The 23,449-nt window shown below is 32.9% G+C and overlaps 1 protein-coding gene across 1 annotated transcript in view; it reads left to right on the top strand.

Annotated features, from left to right (window-relative positions):
* The window catches only part of LOC106458891 (growth arrest-specific protein 2-like), a 42,653-nt gene that overhangs the window by 4,828 nt on the left and 14,376 nt on the right, over nt 1-23,449 (top strand). Inside the window, exons 2-3 of the mRNA XM_013918450.2 lie at nt 16,079-16,251; nt 20,949-21,073. Of these exons, the coding sequence (XP_013773904.1) occupies nt 16,140-16,251; nt 20,949-21,073 (237 nt within the window). The 5' untranslated portion in view covers nt 16,079-16,139. The remainder of the gene's footprint in view (nt 1-16,078; nt 16,252-20,948; nt 21,074-23,449) is intronic.

Raw genomic sequence — 23,449 nt, 5'->3', positions numbered from 1 at the left:
ATTATAACGCCCCCACGGCTGAAAGGGCGAGCATGTTTGGTGCGACAGCGATTCGAACCCGCGACCCTCAGATTGCGAGTCGAGTGCCTTAACCACCTGGCCATGCCGGGCCTGATCGTCAGGAACAGCTCCTGATGACCAAAATAAACGCCAGTACTGATAGTCAGGAACAACTCCTGATGACCCTGTTCAGCGACATTTTTAGTGTAGTTCTCTTCTGGTTTTCCTTTGTTTCTTTTGCGATTTTGTATTCTCTAAAAATTTTAAAAGTAAGTTTAATAATAGCATGTTTCGCTGAAAAGGATCAAAACTAATGAATAATCATAGTTAGAAATAATATAACATTTATACTGTGGATTCTGCCAGGGAAGTGTTCTTGTCACAGCTTCTATAAATGTCCAGGAATGAAATATTGCTTCATAGTAGATTTAGAACGTAAATGGTATAGATGTAAGAAAAGGATAAATAAATGGAATTTACTGTGCAATGTGAAGAAATTAGCTTTCAACCATCTAGGGGAAAATCTGAGTACAAGGGGTTGAAATTCTGTCGGTATTCACAGGAATTCAATACCGCTTCTTTTTTTCTTTCTTTTTATCGGAAGGTACCGAGTTTCGTTATTTTTATACTTCTTGGCAGTTCGGGAATTTGCAAAAAACTCGAAAACCCGCACACTATGGGGCCAGAACCTGGCAAAGTATATACCCATACCTCTGTAACTACTAATTAGCATATTCACAGGTAAAATTTTTTTATCACCTCCGCCACCCGAAGATGGACGGAGTTCACGTTTTTATCCCTGTGTGTGTGTGTGTCTATGTTTGTGTATTTGTTAGCAAGATTTCTCAAAAACGGCTGAATGGATTTGGACGAAAGTTGGTACAAATATGAACTATGAGCCAACTAAGAAATGATCAGCCTTTGGAGGGCCAAAGTCACAGCAAGGTCACGAATGTAAAAACAAATCCCTATCTGTTAACATGGGGGGGGGGCGATGTTTTCAAGCTATTTTTGCTCTATAACTCAGTCAAAATAATTGGAGTTTAATACAACTTGGTAAACATAAGTAAAATATTATTTCTCATTGTCCTGCCAAAAATGGTCCGTGTCCGTTGATAACGACGAACATACGGACACATTTTCGTATTTTTTGAGAGCCGAATATGATCAACGCTGCGTATCGGTGGTATCTGCGTATCTAGCTGTTTATTAAATACGTGTATACCGTATTTAACTAATAGAACATTTTGAAGATCACGTCCACTTTTGATTATTCAATCACTCTAGCTATGTATTTCTGCAGACTATAGCTATTTAGTTTAACGAAGAACGTTTCTTGTACTCGTGCAAGTCATAGATATTTTGGTAGTTAATAAGAACAGCAGACTTCGGAGTGAACGATCTAAAGTCGAGTGTATTTGGTAGTTCAAGGGCAGTTACTCTCGTACGATGTTTTACTCTTTATGAATTTGATTTCTAGATCTAAGATTGGTATATTAAACCAAGAATCATAATTTCATTTCATTTCTAAACGTCTATACATGGTTTTTTGTTGTGTTGCATTCAATACGGTGTTCTGCACAAATACATAACTTTTAACATAACGCCCGTATTAGTATGAAATTAACTCAGTGCAGAAACTGGTGACTAATGCAGGGGTTGCTCAATTCCGGATACTCCCGAGATATAACTCTTCTCGTACTCATGTTTCATCTACACGTGCGTTATCTATCTTCAGAACCGTCAGCTTATATCACTAAAGCCGAATGGCCCCAAGAGAAGAGCTATAAAACATTTCCGGCTTTATTCCACCCCTGTTACCACACTCATTTAAACAACACGATTTTCCGAATGACTCATTTCATTCATTCATTCACCACCAGAGGTCGGGTAATTTAGGTGTCAAATGTCGCAGGGGCTTGGTCAGCGAATAATGAGAGCGAAAGTTCAATGAATTGTGTTAGACCTCACATACATTTTAATGCTCACGTGCTTACTTTTTATAAGCTATAAACGCATAATGTCATAGTGTTAGTTAGGATTAGAAAATCATTCTAAACTGTCATTTAATCCAATGTGTTTAAAGAGTTAAATCGATAAGAGGTTTACCTAATCTTCTTAATACGGGTTATGGCCTTAGTGGTTCACTAGTGGACATATGAACTTATTTGGTCAAGGCAGGCTTTCAGTGAGTAAAGAAATGTTAATTTCAGAGTGAAATTCCACCGAAGCTGAAATATTATAATATTACACGTGCCTTATTTATGTAAATAAACATCAGGCTAGAAACATTTAGGAAAACTTTTACTCTGCATGAGACGGTTGAAAAATTTCGTCTCTCGCTATTTTCCTTTATTGCTGCACTTTCGAATGACTCTGTAGATATGGTAAACTGCATATGATAATCCATCTTTCAAGAATTATTCACAAGCAAAATTAAAAACATATTAAAGTAGATAAAATATTTAAACTAGTGCAGGCCTTTTGTTCGTACATGAACAGAACTGTGGGAGAAGTATTGGTTTGAATTTTGCGCAAAGTTACACGAGGGTTATCTGCGCTAGCCGTCCCTCAGTTAGCAGCGAAAGACAAGAGGGAAGGCAGCTTTTACCGACAAATAGTGGGATTCATCGTCACGTTATAACGCTCCCACGGCTCAAAGGGCAAGCATGTTTGGTGGGACGGGGATTCGAACCCGTGATCCTCAGATTGCGAGTCGAGCTCCCTAACCATTTGGCCATGCCAGGCCTTTAGCTAAGAATGTCACAGAAACTGTATTTATTTCCAACGAATAGTGTGAAACGGATACAAGTTTGTTACAACAATGTGATATCCTGTACTGTTTGTTGCAACAATATGATATCCTGTAGTGTTTGTTTCAAATGTTTTGGTATCTTATAATGTCTTCAACTGTCTCGGCACACATTACAACCTATGATACTTGTATAAAATAGATTAGTAACACGGTATTTGTTTCAATTGTGTTAACAACCTAGTAATCTATTATGTTTGTTTCAAATGTTTCGACAGTGTGATATGTATTTGCTTCAACTTTCCTGGCAAACATGGTATTCTAGGGTAGTTTTATTCAACTTTGGTGACTGCATGGAATTTTAATGTATATATTTCAACTTTATTGACAAACATTAAAACCTATGATACTGGTTTGAAATAGATTAGTAACATGGTACTTATGTTACTTGTTTCAATTATCAAGATAATAGTCAGTGATGTTTGTTTCTAATGTCTAGGAACATGATTAGCTAAATTTGGAGTTTGTACTTAACAAAATTGAGAGTTTCAGATACTGAGAAGTTAAATAAACCCATTTCATTGTAGTTCACAATGTATCATAAAATATTTTATAAAATACTTAGTGTTCTCAGGTGTCACTGTAAAGTTCGAACATTTACTTAAACATGTGTATGAATAATATGAATTTATTTCATATTACAGCTACAGAATTTCTACTAAACCAGGAGGAGAATGCTATAAGGTTTGTCATGTCAGTATGAACTGAAAAAGCCGAAATTGTTCAATATTTTATTGCCGGTTTTAAAGTATACTATTATTTTCTTCCCGACATCATCACGTTCGAGTGTAAGTTATTTTGGAACATTCTATTGATTCAGCTTCGTATGGAGTACTATAGATGAACTTTATTGAATGACTGCCACTAATACACGAACGATGTTTCAAAGGAATGACTGCCTAAAGAAGGTCTTACATGTGACTTACCTTTTTATGCCGAATATGTTGGTATGGAATGACTCATTTGTTTACATGTGTTTATTGTAACAAATAATGATCCTACGGGGAAAGTTCTAGAAAACACTCTCGAACTGTGTTGTTGTGTAATGCAAAATATTCGGGTAATGTGTGAGCTAGAGTTTAAGTTTCAGCCTACTGTCTGTTGTTGAGCGCTGGTTTTTAAAGTGGAACAGCGATGATTTCCAATATACATAGGTAACGTTCACTGCTGGTTTGTAAAATACTTTGAGCTACTTTTAGAATGACTGAATATCAATGCCCTTCAACGTGTATTTGCCAATGCTATAGGAATACAGAGTTTTAATCTCCGATGTTCTTTGTGTTTCTGCTGAAGCTTCCTGACTCAACAACAGAGAACAGGCTTTAACTTTGAAACCTAGCACGCAAAATTTATGAACACGACAGAGTTAGGACATCTGCAAAGTTCGGGTAGATGATGAGTTCTTACTGAAGCTTGTTTAATTGATCAGGGTAATCGATAAAGTGGGCACATTATCTCCTCTCGACTCCTGCTCAAATATCAATTGTTTTAGTTTAGTACACGTTCTTGGCAGCCAGTATAGATCATGCACTTTCCTCCATTGAAGGTTTTAGTTCTATTTGAATGAATGGTTGTTTCCTTCAGTTACTTCCTCATCTTTTTATCAGGTTACAGAAATAATCTAGTTGAAAAATATTAAATTACTTAAACGGCAAAACACAAGCCAATTGTTTCAATTATCTTAAACAGTGATAGAATTTCTTCATAATTCCAAAAAGATCCAGTAGGTTTCATAAAATATGAGTAGATAATATTTAATTCAACTTCGAGAACTGTATTGTATTAAAACTCATAGATCTTTTGTTTTTTATTTCACATATTGTACTTTTTTATCCCATGCTTTGCATATGAAGTCTATGTCGAAAGTGAGAGAGATTAAGGTTAATGTTAACAGTTATGTGTACCTATGTTTTGTTTGTTTTAGTGTAAAGCCACACAATAGGCTACCTGCGCTCTGCCCACCGCGCGGAATAGAACCCCAGATTTTAGCGTTATAATTCTGTAAATTTATCGCTGACCCACCAGGAAACCTGTACTTGTTCTTATTGAGTAATTCAATCTATTAGAGCTTGTTTGTTTGTTTGTAATTAAGCACACAGCTACACAATGGGCGTTCAGCTCACCACGGGTATCGAAACCCGGGTTCTATCGTTGTAAGTTCGCAGACATATCGCTATACCACTGGGGCATATGAAAGCTATCACGATTTTTGCTTTTTTTATTGGTGTTTGCACATTTTAACGGACTGAGCTTATCGCCATTTATTAAGCGTATTCGTGAAACTAAAAATATAAAAAAAAGACTTGATTTCATGATTTTTAACACCGAAAAATAATGATTATAGAATTATAAATGCGAGTATCTAAGGTTGAATATAGCATGTTTTTGATTTAATGTTACCAGAAATTACATACGTAGTTGGTCAGTTTACATATATGACGAAACGAAAGTCAAATATTTAAAATAACTGAAGTTCACTGCTTTAGTTATCTATAGTCACTGTATAACTTAGTTCTCTTGAAAATTACCTACGTTCACTGCTTTAGTTATTTATAGTTACTGTATAACTTAGATCCCTTGAAAATTACCTACGTTCACTGCTTTAGTTATTTATAGTTACTGTATAACTTAGATCCCTTGAAAATTACCTACGTTCACTGCTTTAGTTATTTATAGTTACTGTATAACTTAGATCCCTTGAAAATTACCTACGTTCACTACATTAGTTATCTATGGTTACTGAATAGGTATGACGTGTTGAACAGAAAACGTTATTACTTCCCATAAGCTAGAAAGTACTGTACAATATAAGATTGATGTACTTGACTTCTAACTTTTATATTTTGCAGTTCCACAAATATATTTACCATAACATATATATTCCCGTACCGTTTGCGATGTAACTCATTATTTTTACATAAAATTTACACGAAATGGAAGATATAAAAAATGTCTCATTCCTTCCCAAAAAGCAACATTAACACAAAGCACTCGAATCCATAGTCATCTCATGGGGGATTTATGCAACAAGAACAAATAAATTGATAAACAAAGTCAACTGTTTTCATTGGTAATATTTTACTTCTAAAATGGTAAAAGATATATCATTAACATACCTTCACTAACATGATGGTTTAAAAGACACCACTGTGTTTCAAGGAAACAAAGGATAAATTTGTCCAGAAAGTTCTACATCTTGAAACCATTGCTGCCTCATCTGTTTTATTTTAGTGTTGTTACAGATAAAATAAGATTCTTTAGTATCAAAATTCATAAGCTTTAAAATAATATGTCTAGGAATACCTAAACTGTCATGATTATCATTACAAATTAAACCACCATTTAATTGTATAGTTTGTGAATGTTAGTAAAAAAATCTATATCCAAACCAGCGTAATAACCTTTGCTATGAAAGTTCAATTTCTAAATTTCAGTTGAAAATTCAAAACTATCCTTTCAAAAATCGGAAAATTAACTAAACGAGTCCACCAGTGGGTAAGCGATAAGCTTACGGGTTTACAGCTCTAGAAATCCAGGTTTCAGTTCTTGTGGTGGACAGAGTACAGATAGCCCATGGTGTATTTGTAGGTTTGCACTGAGAAAACAACAGCAACAACAATAACCCTGTTAATGGATTATTGTAAGTATTAATATGCAAAATAAAGAATACCAAAATTCTGTTCGAACTGGACTGATATTTTACCTCAGTGTGTTTTTAATTGTTCAAGAAAATAATAAAGGACGAAATGAAACAAAACAGGCAAAATCTTTCAGATAAGGAATCAAACCTTCTCCAAATCTATGAAACAATATTTCTTTTAACTTTTCTAAAAACTGTCAAAAACGAACTTTAACACTTGTTTCAGTTTTACACCTAATAAATATGCCCTGTTGATTAACACCATTAAATGTTTCAATTTTAAACCTAGTATACATATCTACTGTTGATTAACTCCAGTAAAAGTTTCAGCTTTACACCTAGTATACATATGTACTGTTAATTAACGCCAACAAATGAAATGTGAATATAACAAAATTCAAATATATTGTCAAGAATGTAAAAGTTTAAAAAGTTGTATATGACAAACTTCACCTTGTAGCTTGCACTGGCTGAGTCATTGTATTAGGAGTCATAAAACGTTTTATCATTGGCCAAAAATTTAGATAGACTATTAACTCAGTCAGTAATTATTCCAAGTAACATATGTATAACTAGTAGTAACATAAAATAATACCTTCATAATTACAACATGTCGACTGTGGGAGGAGAAATATTCTAACATAGCAGTCAAGCAATGGAACAGTTTTGGGAAAACTCACAAATTATTGATTGTACACTGTTTTTAAAGTTGGTGGTAAAGTTTTGTGTTTACAAACAAATAAACCGTTATTACTTTAAGGAGTCCATAAAAATTCTGTAAAACTCCCTAGTAATCTAATATTTGTGTATGTTTGGGTTAATGAATAATCCTTGTTAACTTCAACTGATATCCTCTTAAATAATCTTTCCTAGTTTTAGTGGGATCATAATTTAATTTATAATTAGATGTATTATTGAAAATACTGTTAACTTCAATACAGTATATGTTTATCAAATATAGCTTTATCAATATTTAATTTTAACAAGATCTAGATGTTTCAAGTTTGGAATACCTAATAAAATATAATTTGATGACTTTGTTTCTAAGGTTTGAACAATTATTACATCTATGAAAAATAGATTAATTGGTCGAATATCTGTAACAGTTTTAACCAAATTTAACAGTTATCATGTAGGAAGCATGTTTTAAATATGAATAAAAGAAAAATATACTAATGTTAAAAGCCAATTCACTTGCCCATTCCACAACTTTAAGAACATAACTAAGCTCACGATCTGAGCAGCTTGTACCTCTAAACAATGAGACCAGAATTTAATCGAATTAGTTCTACATATAACTCACTATTTAAAGTAATTGGTAATTTGTATTTAATAATGATAAACACGATATCTATAATTACACTTGGATAATTGAATAAGATACTAAAAATAATGATGATGAAAATGTACAAGTTAACATATTGTATTCAGTTTGATGGTTTGGCTAAACAGGTAATACCTCTTGCCAAGTAAATGCTTGTGAAGTTTATCAATATTGACTGAACTGATTGTGATGAGTTCTTACTATATGTCGTGATGACATATTGTGTAACTGACAAACAGTGTGAACGAAAAGTACAGTTCCTAACTGATCCGTTTTATGTCTTTCCAGATATGGTAGATGTATTACATTGTCCACAAGAATATATGCAGTGTTTGCATTTTGCAATGATTGCAGCACATGAATTTATGTGATATTAATTGGTTAAAGAAGTTATACGTCAAAAGAAATGTTATAAAAAATGGCAGTAGGAAAACTTTGAGCCTGGCTATTGGGCATGGCGATGGTGTATGAATTCCAGGCTTAACTCGGTTCCGCCTGAATTGTTTCGTATTTTTTATGTTGACTGTTCAATGAAAAAAGCGTTGAGCTGCAGCAGTCATCAAACTCAAGCTCTTTGTCACTGGTGAGTCCCTCAGGAACGAGTTGGTCCTGAAATCAAAGAAGAACGAGTAGGTTTGGCTCTGTCAACTCAACTGATGAAGAGACTGATGCTGAGAGCACATATCTGATAGGCATTGAGGAAGCAGATGAGGAAATTCTAGTAGACTGCTCTGAAAATTGATCAGTATGCAGAAATTGATTATTATATCTGAAATTAATCATTTGACAGTAGTTATGGTAGTTAAATCAACAACTGAATAAAAGTGTCATTTCTTACTTTCAACTTATAAAGTGGTAAAATATAATTGATGAAATATATTGATTTTCCACTTGATTTGTCTAGTGTGTTGAAGCTGAAGGCTTGCACAATGCTCACTAAATAAACAAAGGTGGGGCACACGTGAGTTGTTAGATAAGATTTTAAAGCACTGACCTTTGGGTTACTGTTGATGGGAACTCTGACATATCATTATGATGAAATTATTTTACAATACATTATTTTCAAACATATAGATTATGTTTGTTTGTTTTCAAGTTTGGAGGATCTTTACCTGCAGAAAGTTTCTGAGTGATTCTTCATGTTAGTGATTCAACCTTATGGTGTATAGCTGTATAGTATTATACCTGTAGGTCTGGCAGGTCAATACTAGTGTTCCTGAAGTGCAGTAAAGGAGTTGTGCCCTAATACAGCATGAAACATTGGCATAGACTTTATAAGTATTGACATAAGGTGTATTGCTTTTACTAGATTTTCTCTGAGTTCCTTTCCATAATGTTCTGATATGGTGGTTTTTCATGGCCTCTGGAGGGTGTTTTCTTCTATTTGTGTTTACCTTGTCTTACTAAGCAGGTTGGCGTTGTGAATAAATAATCTTCAATGTTAGAAGCACTGATCATTCCTTGTGAAGTGCATGACTTCATTTCACTATTGAGGTAGGGATCTTTTACTTTAACAATCAGACAACGTGAAATAAACCTGCATGTAATAAAGAAAGACGTGCACTGAATAATCAGGTCTTTATCAGAAGCACGGCCGGATTGGGATTCTGGGTAATTTAGCTGCATGTGACCTTCACATACTTTCCAAAAGTTTTCGGTCTATTGTTTTTTTCTGATGCTAATTTTTTCTCTTGATCCTGTATGCTTTTTAATATCATGAGTATCTGTATGTGTTGGTGTCGTATAAACGTTTTACATTCACAGTGCATCCCTGCAATAGTGGCTAAGAGTATTTATAATTACTAATATAAGATGTGACATCTACGTTACATTCAGATGAGTGAGTTTTCCCACAAAAAATTGGCTTGTAGTATATTAGACTGTGAACTTAACTGCATTGCTAACAGGGCCTCTGATCTACCAGAAACTGAGTTAAGTTGGAAGCTTTCAATCCTACCTTTGCTATGAAAAAGTCGTGATTCCTGACATTGGTCACCTTGATGTTTGAGCCTAGTGATACTAGTTAAACCTGAAATACACACTCTGATGAGCCCACAATGACAGAGGAACGTTTACCTTCCTTGACCTAACTGTTACTGGAGTGGCAAAGCCAGTGATCTTCCAGGCCTTGATCATCGTGGCAGTAATTGATACCCTTCCCATAGAAAAAAGAAAAACGACATTAATCTCATCAGCAAAGCCTTAGTATCAGCAACACTCAAGATAACAAAGATATCGTCAGCTACTACACCTACCACCATTCCTACTAACCTGATGGTTGATGACATTAAATAATAGAATTAAAACTACTATGTACAAACACTTGTGGCTTGGCAACTTGGAACATCACAAGATAACAAAAATATCGTCAGCTACTACACCTACCACCATTCCTACTAACCTGATGGTTGATGACATTAAATAATAGAATTAAAACTACTATGTACAAACACTTGTGGCTTGGCAACTTGGAACATCACTGGGAATGAAACTATATGGGGAATAGTAAATAGAAGCTGAGAATATACATCTTTCACAGCAGATTTTTAGCTATAAAAGATCAAAGACACTCTCTACAAAATCTTCTTATATTGATAAAAGAAAGGCCACTGACACCTTATGTTGTCACTGTGAAAGTATTTTCCTTCCTTTTTAGTTTTCATATATCATTTGTATCAGGTATCATTTGTATCAAGAAATTAATGTCGCTTTTTTTTAGATGAAAAAACCCGAACAATTTATATATCAAAACAAAGCATTTATTAAATGAAATAGTCTCCATTCGTATCAATTATGCTTTTCCATCTTACAATCAGGTCGTTAATGCGGTGATTAAAGAAATCACTTGGCTTTGAAGCAAAAAACATGTCGATGTCCTCTTGAACACCTTCCACATTTGCATACGTTTTCCCATTAAGATGGTGTTGCAGCGAACGAAAAAGATGGTAATCTAATGATGCCATATCTGGAGAATATGGTGGGTGGGGGAGAACATCCCAACCCAACTCCATAAGCTTGTGTTGCGTCAATCGTGCCTCATGTGGACGTGCATTGTCGTGGAGAAGAAGAACGCCTTTCCGATTGACGAATGAAGGGCGCTTCTGATGAAGGGCTTGATTTAAACCTTCCAGTTTCTGACCATAGATCTCTGCATTGACAGTCCGCTGTGGATTGAGGAGTTCAAAATGATGTTCCTTTGCTGTCCCACCAAATACAAAACATCACTTTCTGTGGATGGAGTCCAGGTTTTAGGGTCGGAAGTGATTTTTGTCTAGGACTGAGCCATTGGTTTTGGCGTTTAATATTCACATAGATAATCCATTTTTCATCACCGGTAACAATTGTGTCCAAAAATAGTTTACGCGCATTATGCTCCAGAAGAGACAAAGCAACGTTCACATGTTGGAAACGATGATCATCGGAGAGTTCGTGAGGCACCCACGCACCTTCATTATGGAATTTTCCCATATTTCTTTCACGTTTACGTATTGTTTCATGAGAGAAATGCCATTTCAGGGCCATTTCACGAGTGTGTTGCCTTGGGTTAGACTCAACAAGCATCTTCAGAGCATCAATATCAATTCCAATATGTCGGCCCCTGCCATCACAGTTTTTAAGGCTACAGTCACCTGAACGAAATTTGCTGAACCATGCGAACGTTCAAAACATTTCCATAAACTTCTTTGATATTCTTTGTGACAACAGAGGCGTTGTTTCCCTTCTTGTATTCAAACAGCATTACATGCCGAATGTGTGTCTCGTCGCGTGCCATCACTATAAGGGATTAGAGTATACTAAACTTTACACATTATATAGGTTACACTAACGTGACGTTTATGTGGTTCGTTTAACTATTATACGTGATGTAGTTTTTTTGGGGGGGGGGGTAATGAAAGTGTTCCAAAACGCTACATTAATTTCTTGACGACCTAATATAATTTTGTGTAAAATATAATTTGTTTGTACTTTTAGTTTTAACTACTTAATTCTTTTTTTTTATCAAATTTCATGTTTTACATTTATTTCTGTTCCATTATGATGACCCAAGCTATTTTCATTAGATTTTCTTTCTTTTCTGAATTTTCATTGTGTTACTTTTTAGTTTAGATTGTTCAATTTACTTTTTTTTTACTTACTAGTACTCTGCTGATTATGCTAATTTTTCATCCTGTGTTTTGAATTTGTGTATTTGTTTTCCTACACTAGTTAGTTTCAAGATATGTATATATATTTTTATAAGTCTTATCTTAAATTATGGTTCATATCTGTTCGTAATCTTTTCCATGTTTTATGGACATCGCTTTTATTTAATTTGTTCTTGTTGTATCTGATTTATAATGTGTTTTGAGTTATAAACTATATATATTGTTGTGTTTCATCTTAATTCTTAAGTGTTTACCTGCATGAGTACTACTTATTTTGTCATAATACTATTTATTCTAATTATGTATTTAAGTTATATTCCTGTCGTTTGGGTATTTTCCTTTATTTGCACACAGGAATACTTTTTCCACACCCGCATTATTTTCAGTTACTTTACCACAATTTTAGTTTTATCCTGCTTTGTTTGAGGTCTACCTTCTGCTAGTTGTGAGCTTCTTTTTTTTTAATGAGAATATGTCTTGGTTTATGTATATTTGGGAAAATTCTAAACTATTTCATACAAATGTGTTGAGTTAGTGAGATAGATGTGGAGTGACCTGAATCACCGCTTCAGACCATTGACTGGAGCATAAGTAATACGTGATATAGTGGTCATTCTAGGGTTTTTATATTCACCAGGCAAGCACTTGTGATGTATCCTCATGGTATACAGGCCATATTCGTTGAAGAGGCGATGCAAATATTTGTAGAGGTTAGAATGAGTAAGGAGTTTATTTTCCTTAAAATGTGTAATAAAAATGATAGCTGACTTAGATTGTCTAGAATTGGAGGATACTGCACAAAGACTCTGACCCAAAAGTGCGATAACGACACAATTATTCCTGCCTTGGTAGAGTGTAGCAAAGTTTTCTCCCGCTTCAATAACTACTAGTATTATTCAGGACAACAGAGAGCATCTAATTAATATTGTATCAACACATTATTGTGTGATGATAAATAATGTTTTGTTGTAATGCTTAAACACCTTTGCCAGTCTCTCTACTTGCTGTTCACGTTATTTGTATTTATCTGCAAGTTAACTGTTTCGGTTTTATAACTTACTTGTTGATTGCAGCTTCGCCCGTAAAACTCATTTTAACTAAATGTTTTACTTGACTGGGCGCGATATGGACAGTAAAACAAAACAAGAAAAACTGACAAAATCTACGTCTATAATGATAGCTTTTCAGTGCATTTCAAAGGAATATAACGTTAGCCGTACGCTTTGCTGGGAGTATAACGAAGTCAGAACATTTCTAGCTTAGAAATATATTATGAAGTGTTTCTGATAATACAAATAATTTGTGTTTACGACTTGTATTTTGAATGTTTCATTAACATGGTTTATTAGCTCTATAAGTATTGTAGATTTTATTATAATTCTCTTCTTGTAGTTATAGAGTAGTTTGACCTTAATTTTAACTTCATTTGTATTTATTGAATAATATTCAAGATATATGTGTTCTGGCAAAACAACAACATTAAATTCCAGTTTGTATGGAGTGATTAATGACTCGAAACGTTTTGTACGCTAATGCTATTTTAATCTAGCTTTCCTCCTGGAATATGAACGTTTTAAATATTATTGAAGAAAAAAATTAACAACGGCAATATTTACTGTCCTAAATATGTGACTAGAGCATATGTAATACAACCGATAAAGGGAATTCAGTATAGCCGAGAGCGAAAGAAAAATTCCTCTGCGTACCACCTAGTAGCAAAGCCCATTAAATCATTTATTATATCCGTGTGTGAGAGGGTTTCTCTCATACAGCATAAGATTTAACAAGAAAAGATAAATAATTCATGAAGTAAAGCAGTTGAAAGTGTCGTTGTGAAAATAAGATTTATGCTATTGGTACCAAATTTACGATATAATGGAACATTCTAAGATTTGTCGGAAGGGGTGGAAAGTACATCTGTATACGACTGTTGTTTCAACTGAAACTGTTTATACAGTTTCTGAAGCCTTACTGGTTACATGTTATGTATCAGAAATGTTTTCTTCTTTCAATGCATTACACATTGTTCGTTTGAAATTAATACTGTATTTACTGCGTTGTTTAATATGGTGTGATTTAACGCCAAGTCACTGAATGTCTCCAGTATAATGCTAGTGTAGTTACTGTTTAAATATCCTAATATTTTTGGTGTTAATGTTTCTTGTCATTGTCATTTAGGCCTGCGCATAACTGTAAGGCTGGGTTTACTTTACATTATTATGTACTGAACGGCATAAACAAATAAATAATTTAAAATGTTATCGTATCTAGTTATCGAAGTTGGCAGAAATATATTTGATATGCATGTGGTTATCCGAGTAATTTATAAGATTAGAACATATTTAAGCCCAAATTGCTTGAGATGTTGAATTTTAACTTGAATATTATTATTTGTAGAAATAAAAGTTGGAAATAAAATTACGTCTTTTTTATTTCTAAAAACATGACAAGAAGGCTGCACACAAATTTCACATGGGGTTTTAAATTTTCCCCATCATATGAACATGTTCTTTAGTTTTATGGGGTGAGGGGGAAATGTTCAACTGAAATCACAGATTATACCCTAACATTCATATGATTATAAAGTAGATGTATTTTTTATTGTCAATTAATAATATTTTCCATCCTGGCCGTTATTTTGGGTGCCATCTAGATGAATTATTATACTTTGTAGCGCTGTATATGTTACAATGAATAACTTCCTGCAAAATTGTAATAGTTGGTACACAGTGATTAGTGTTATAAGAAGCATTCCGTTTATCCCCCCCCCCCCTTAGTGGCACAGCATTATGTCTGTGGGCTGGACTCACTGGGCAAAGCACAGATAGCCCATTGTGTAACTTTGTGCTTAAATTACAAACAAACACATTGAAACTTGGGTTATGTAATGTAATGCGGAGACGATGTGTTATCCCAGTTGTTTTATTGGGTTTTTGTTATTATACTCATTAGTTATTGCCAAATGCTCAGAATCTCTAAAGAACAAATAAAATATCAATAACTAGTTTTGTAGATTTATGAAAACTAGTATAATTTAATCTTCTAACGGGATTTCATCTCTTACATGTTTGCCATTGTTAGTTTATAGCTTGCCCTTTAGAAGGTTAAATTACATTAATTATTTCATCTCTTATATGCTTGCCATTGTTAGTTTATAGCTTGAATCAATGTAACTTAACCTTCTAAAGGTATTTCATCTCTTATATGCTTGTTAGTTTATAGCTTGAATTAATGTAACTTAACCTTCTAAAGGGATTTCATCTCTTATATGCTTGCTATTGTTAGTTTATAGCTTGAATTAATGAAATTTAACCTTCTAAAGGGATTTCATCTCTAATATGCTTGCTATTGTTAGTTTATAGCTTGAATTAATGTAACTTAACCTTCTAAAGGGATTTCATCTCTTATATGCTTGCTATTGTTATTTTATAGCTTGAATTAATGAAATTTGACCTTCTAAAGAGATTTCATCTCTTATATGCTTGCTATTGTTAGTTTATAGCTTGAATTAATGTAATTTAACCTTCTAAAGGGATTTCATCTCTTATATGCTTGCTATTGTTAGTTTATATAAAATAGCCTGAAATATCTCGCTGACATGAAAACACTTAAAATAAAATACGAAATATGCGTTTAAAACAGGAATTGAATCCATCGGTGACTGTGGGTGTAAAATCAAGATAACTATTATACTTAAAATTCTACATCAAAATAATGTCATTAGCCGCTAACAATCTTAGTAAATGTTCGTAAAAAGTTTTAAAAAACATGAATTTAGTATAAAAAACTTTAAAATGTCCAAATTAATTCAAAGATAGGGCATTCCTACGAAATCGGTTGAATTATTACCGTTTTTATGAACCTTTTAAGAGTAAGACTGAAAATAATACTTACACAAGGGCATGGAGTGTTCGAAATGTATTTAAAACTGGACTTTCAAAATATAATAAACACCAAAGGTTTTGATAAAATATAGTAAAACTGTTGGTTTTGTCTCTGGTTTTGCTGTAATTTTTCTTGAACAGAGAGCTTAAAATAAAACTATTTTACCAAATTTTTCTTTTGTTATAGACTTTTATTTCTTTCTCAACAGACACTGAAAAAGTAACATTGGCGTAAATGTTTTATGTTTCACTTAATTTTTACTTCTATTATAGATTATCTCAAACTAAGTGGATACTTGTCGTTAATTTAAATAATATATATATATACGAAACCATGTCGGACCAACACATGTGGGATGATGTGCAGTTGCACATAGCAAGAAAACAAGATGAAAATTTAGTTCCCTTGAAGGAAGATTTGGCTGAGTGGATAAACAGAACTGTTGGTAAGTCTTATTTCTTCATTTGGAGATTATCAAATCAGCTGCATTGATGTGATTTGATTTATTCGAAACTTGTTCGTACAACTGATCCTTAAAATGACTTCAAAATTGGATTGGAAAAGCTTGAGTGCAAGAATCTAACTGGAAACCTAGTCAGTCTCAAATACTTTTTAATAATGATAAAATATAAAGGTGAATGTATAAGAAATAAAATAAAGAGTATAACTCATTCTGCTGCTTATAATATAAAAAAGATTTCTGTGAGAGAGTCTTTGTTATCGATCTAGCTGAGCTGATCGAAGTTAACATTAAACTAGTTACTAACTGGTTATGGTAAGGATATTTATTCAATGTGTCTTATACCAGTAACTGATTATTTTTCTCTACTTCGAATTTGTTTGTTTTCTTCAAAACAATTATAAGTTAGTTTGTAGCATGTATAAACAAACTATTATGTAAGAATGACTGATAGATTCATTTGTGATATTCATCCAAAATACTAGAGTGTAGCAAAATAACCTTTTTCGTATAAGAAAAAAAAATTATGTGGATCATATGTTTATGTTTGATATATTTAACATCGAGACACGTATGTGTGGCTGCATCCATGCACATTTAAGATCGAGACACGTATGTGTGGCTGCATCCATGCGCATTTTTTAACAGTGGAGATCGAATCATGTACATTGTCAGACAGTCAAGCACTAATAACTTTATGTTACAGGCCTTGCAGTTATAACCTTTTTAAATGAAAAACAAAAAACGTTTTTGAGCATATTCACTCTAAAATTTATTTTGGTTCAGATTATCTAATGAAAACATTTAGTCGCCTGAAAGAAGACACTGTTGTCAAATTATTTAATGACTAGTGCTGTTCATCCACTCTGTTGGACGAGTTGAACCTTACACGGGCACTAGATCAATTAAAATACGTTAGTGTTGAATAGATAAAAACTTTATGCGTATGCTTTTTTGGTTTTTAAACAAGTGCAAAAAACAGAACAACTAAATATATTCCAATCGATAATATAACTGAAAACCTACAAAAATAACTCCCAGAAGTTGTTTGGTTGGTTTCATGCTAATTATGACTTTCAAACAAGATTATCTCTGATCTTGCCGGGAAAAAAAGAATAGCAAATTAATTTTAGAGAAAGCCCTCATTTTACAGTGATTGTTATTTTATTTGTGGGCTGGAGCAAATGAACGAAAAGCAAGAAGAGTGTGGTTTCTTTTTTAGGTCTCGTTTTATACTTGTCTGTCATATATTGTATCAGATATTATAACTTTGAACAATACTAAGCATTGTAGTGATCAAAGGAAATTTGAAATGTATTTACAATGGCATGAATCGCTATCGTGACAAATACTTCATTCAAAAAATACTCTTTATATTTTGAATATGTGAAAACTGTACAAAATAATTAAGTTATTTGTAAAATGGTCACATATTTTTCTTTCATAAACATTTAATTATTATCATTGTTTGTAAAACAAAATAACTAATTACATTTACAGAAATCAAATACTGTAGAAAATATTTTAGCGTTTCTGTTATAAAGCTATATTTTAAATTATTTGTTCCAAGTATTAGAATTATTCTTAGTACAGCCTCTTTGTACTTGTATGATTACTTGAATGAAATAAAAACTGTAAAAATAATTAATCTGTCAACTTAAGAAAAACGCAATTTGAAATTCGCTTACATTAATTCAGTTTAACAAACGTAATCCAACATATAAATATGCTAGTATTGTTGATCAAACTGCATATAATAATAGCATAAAAATAAACTATAAATGGCATATTTTATATGTTATAGAAAAGTTTTATTTGAGATTTTCTTGTTGTACACATATTTTTCATGATTCTGGATAAAATGTTAAAAAGAAATATATCAGCTTTTTCTGAAATAAAAACTACAGTATTTACTCGTTATTCTAATTTTTGTACCTTTTGGACGTCTACTTGGTAACTATGATATCAGTTCTATATAGCGTGCTGAAAATGTTGAACAAATACGCCCTTGTACTCATATGGATTTTTACCCAAGCACAATGAATAAAAAGAGTAAGCTTAGTTGTCAACCCCATTTTCTTAATCCGCTACTTTTTATACAAGAAACAAAAACAGTGTTGTATTTGACGGGGATCTTAAAGGGTATTAAACTGGATTAAACTTTTTCAAGTCCATCGTCTGCTTAGTTATATAATAAGTGAATTTAAATCAGAATCCTAAAGATTTATCGTCAGTGTAAATTCAATCTTGAAAATGTTATTATGAGACACTTAATAATTAACTCACGGATACATTGACAATTAAATGTTTCAGAGTTATAAAAAACTCAAACCCTCATGGATAAACTCGACAGTTTTATAACATTTTAAGTATAGTGTTCTAGCGCAATCCGTTATAAAGAGAATGAAAAATACTATTGTATTACATAAAATATTTTCTTACAATATACAATATTATTTTCTTCAAAGGTCCATTTCTTCATGCCTTAGTTTGTGGAATGAAAACAAAACGTCACGTTGTCATCATCCAACAATAGTCACTCATGTTGATCAACAATCAATATTTTTACACCCAATAACAATGTTTTGTATAATTTTACATCACAGTAAGAATGATAAGAATGCGTAACAAATATTCATTTCCTGGTATATAAATTTTCATTAAGAAGAACATAATAGCATTCTGTCAACACACTTTGCGTGCTTCAAGCCGCTACCAGTGAGGCTCTTTTTTTCTTAGTACTAATAGTGGTTTTCAGTACTATAATCGAATTGAAAGGCTTTTCCACAGAAGAAACAAGGAACATAAAACAACTATCTAATTATAATATATCATATAAGCTGGGGCACTTTCAAATTTAGATAAAACGCAACACTGAAAAGTTAGATATAAGAAATTGTTTATATTAGATGCAAAAAACAAAACTAATTTATGCTAAGACTAGGACATTGAAAATCAGAAACAGATGACATCACCTTTGAATTACCTACTGAACTTCTGTCCAACGAAATGTCCAGTAGGAGTGCAACAAATTTATAAGAAGAAAAAATTACTGTTTAGAAAAACTACAAAATACTGAATAAGTCAATAATATATCTATTATTGCTTAAGATTGTTATTACTTTGTGCAGAAAATAACTTGTGCCAGACAAATGGTATTATTAAGTTAATTAAATGCTGTAACTCTTATTGCCATACGCAAAGGATTACCTGCGATGTACTTGTATGCTTTGTATGATTTTCTTGTTATAAATCCTTCTAAACGAAGTATCCACTTGGGCAATCCAAGAGCAAGTGTGACTAAGTTATAGTTTACATGCAGGTTAGGGGTCGCTGCAGTTCGTGTCGAACATAGATCAGTAGAGTGGTTGATAATGACTGCAGGTTGTTGAGGAGAACAGCAACAAGTGGGAAGTCACTTCCCATATGGTAATACAACATAGATTATCCAACAGAAACTGTGACCGTGTACTTTAAACCGGTTTTCACTCTTCACGGCATTGGAAAGAACGAAAAGTAACTACATCTGCCTTCTTGGCAATAGCATTCAAAATTATATTGAAACAATTTTGTCTTGAATCTAGTTGCGACTTTTGTATTTGTGTCCATGACTGTAGTTTCATCCAAGTATATAAGGACTTTAGTTTCTAGTATGATGGAGCAACTAGCCAAACTTCACTGAAATAGAAGCTTCTTTGTTGAGCTCATAGGAAAATCCAAATCTTTTTACTTCGTTGAATTATTAATCAAAGCGATTCGAGGCTTCTTTTTACGTGTATCTAAGAGATCTACATCAAGTTCTTTTACATAATGAGTTTTCTTAATACTTTTTAATCAAGACGCCTACAACAAACTGGTAGTGTTAGTTGTTTGTAATACATTTTGTGTAATTGGTCAACCGGGTAATGAAAGCCTTTTGTACTGAAAGTTAATCTGCACGTGTTATTTAACGATCTCTGTTTGGTTTCCTATGTACGGCTGAGCTTGCAATTGGTACTTTTCTTAAAACATACATTGTTTTTTTTTATAACTTTACTTCAACAAAATTTTGTAGTAAGTATTTTGAAACCCAGTCGTTATGTTGATTGACGAGCGCCGACAGAAAATTTTGGAATCACAGAAAGACCTTTTATCGAAATGGATAAATAAAACATTGAGTAAGTACAACTTGATTATACCAACTGTTAATTTTAGAAAAAACAAAGTTCATATAAAAGAAAAAGAGTTCACTTTCTTACTGATTTTTTATCTAGCTTTAAAGTTAAACAACTTTGTAAAAATTTATGAAATCTAAAGAAAAGAACCACCAAAAATAATACTAAAGCTTCCATAGAAATATTTAAGCCTCGAATTGCAAACATTATGCATTACCATATATCATATCTTCTCGCAAAAAAATAAAACTTCACATTTACGTGTTTAGTTACTCATTACTCATGTGCTAAAAAGGTAACATAATAAACTTGCTAAATAACTTACTTGAGGTTTGTAAAATAGGTGGAGAGGTAAACTAATATATTATCTGCAATTTTAAAAGATATATAATATTTCATTTCCTTGTAAATTTCTAATGGAACGTTTTTATCATCTTAACACTTAGATATTTTGGAAATGACCGCACACTTAAACCTTTCTTTACACTAAAACTGGTCAGTAATGAATGTTGATTTTTTTTCTCCAAGGTATAAACATCATCACGGTGGAGAATTTCATGAATGTTCTTGACAACGGTGTAATTTTGTGCAAACTTGTGACGTTGATCCAGAAAAAAGCAGAGAGCTTCCGTCGTGAAGGCCTAATCCAAAAGGTTAGTTACTTAAAAATGACCCTATATTGTGATCTGAAGTGAACTAGAAGTTTGATGTAAACTATTATTGTACCAGATAACGGAAATGCCATCTGCAGTGTACGAGAAAACTATGATGTTCACAGGTTCTAAGATTCCAAGTATTTATACCTGGCATAAGAAGTACTTGGAATATTGATGACACACAATACAATCAAACGTCTGTGTAAGAAGTATTATTATAGCACTAAAATAAGGAACATCGTTTATAAATAGCCTCTAAATAAATAATGAAACATGCGAGTTGTGAAGTGTTTCAAAAGAGCATAATCATAATGTGATATACTGGTTGTCAGTAGTAGATAATTTCACTAGAAGTTAACAGGTTTTTCGGGGTAAATTATGTCATCATAACATTGTATACTGGATGCCATTAAACATTCTTTCACTAGAATTTAGCAGGTTTATCAGAGAACACGATATAATCATAACGTTGTATGCTAGATGTTAGTAGAGGATAATTCCGCTAGAATTATCCAGATATTAAAATATCGCAGTATTATTAAAATTCTATGCTAATGAATGGTTGCATTTTAAAATAATGATGTTTTATATTTCGTTCTTCTTAATCTGATGGCCATGATTACTCAATCTTCAATCTTACTTAGTCTAATGGTCATGATTACTCAATCTTCAATCATACTTAGTCTGATGGTCATAATTACTCAATCTTCAATCATACTTAGTCTGATGGTCATGATTACTCAATCTTCAATCTTACTTAGTCTGATGGTCATGATTACTCAATCTTCAACCTTACTTAGTCTCATGGCCATGATTACTCAATCTTCAATTATACTTAGTCTGATGGCCATGATTACTCACTTTTCAATCTTACTTAGTCTGATGGTCGTGATTGAGTAATTATGGCCATCAGACTAAGTATGATTGAAAATTGAGTAATCTTGGCCATCAGACTGAGTAAGATTGCAGATTGAGTAATCATGACCATCAGACTAAGTAAGATTGAAGATTGAGTAATCTTCAATCATACTTATTCTGATGGTCGTGATTACTCAATCTTCAATCTTACTTAGTCTGATGGTCATGATTACTCACTTTTCAATCTTACTTAGTCTGATGGTCGTGATTACTCAATCTTCAATCTTACTTAGTCTGATGGTCATGATTACTCAATTTTCAATCATACTTAGTCTGATGGCCATAATTACTCAATATTCAATCATACTTAGTCTGATGGCCATGATTACTCACTCTTCAATCTTACTTAGTCTGATGGTCGTGATTACTCAATCTTCAATTTTACTTAGTCTGATGGTCATGATTACTCAATCTGCAATCTTACTCAGTCTGATGGCCAAGATTACTCAATTTTCAATCTTACTCAGTCTGATGATCACGAATACTCAATATTGCCAGACACCAAAATATTTGACAGAAAAATATTTCGGGAAAGGATTGCGAGGTCAACCTTAGACTACACGTCTTGATAAGTTTTCTACAGACTCTCCATTGTACGCACATATCAACTTATAAGACCAAGTTTAAGCGGACCAAAGTCACAAAAATCCACTGCAGTTGCATTGAGGGATTTGACAAATAGTTGGTATAACTGAATTGTTATTATTCCAGTTTCTTCAGCTATCTTTTCAATGAAAACATACGTTGATTCTGTGGTATGGTTGAAAGCTCGTGAGCCTTCGTGAACTTTAAATCCTTGTTTATTATCTTGTTAACATTAGCATGAGATATGCCCAATTGCACTGCAATGACGTTTTGGGTCGAAAAGTTCTCTTCTGTAATCATAGCCTTTACTTTCCAGATTGGTCGCTGCTCTGGCCCTTTAAAAGCTTTGTTGTGTAAGGTTTTCCATTGAGAACATTGAAAGTTCCATTCTAGAAAATGTTGTGTTCTTTTGTTGTACGTGACTTAACAATCTAAAAACACGAATATCGTTCCTCTTCAAGGGCTGTGCAATAATCCACTAGCTTTATGTTTAACACTGGCGGAATTGTACTGTCTAATGGTCGTGAATTCGCTGTGAATCAAATATTTAGGTGCTAAACATGTCGCCCTTGACGCCACGGTAATTATCTGTACCGATATATCACTACGTTGGCATATCCATATAGTTCTCATAAAAATAACTAACTTATTGCATATGGTTTTCAGTAAAGTACAATATCTATAGATTTTAGCGATGTTCTTGATGCATGTGAATCAACAAAGTGTTAGGAAGGGTCCAGGTGGTTGTAATAAATAAATAAATCAATATGTAAGCTTCTAAAAGGTTGGAATGGAATCAAATGTTTGTATTGGTTTCTAAAGAACTATGATATAGTGACAATTTGTTGCGTTGATGGAATCATGTTTGAT

This window comes from Limulus polyphemus, unplaced genomic scaffold (genome assembly GCF_000517525.1).
Source record: "Limulus polyphemus unplaced genomic scaffold, Limulus_polyphemus-2.1.2 Scaffold529, whole genome shotgun sequence".
NCBI lineage: Eukaryota > Metazoa > Arthropoda > Merostomata > Xiphosura > Limulidae > Limulus > Limulus polyphemus.
The sequence above is the reverse complement of the archived record's forward strand: the minus strand, read 5'-3'. Positions and strand labels throughout refer to the sequence as shown.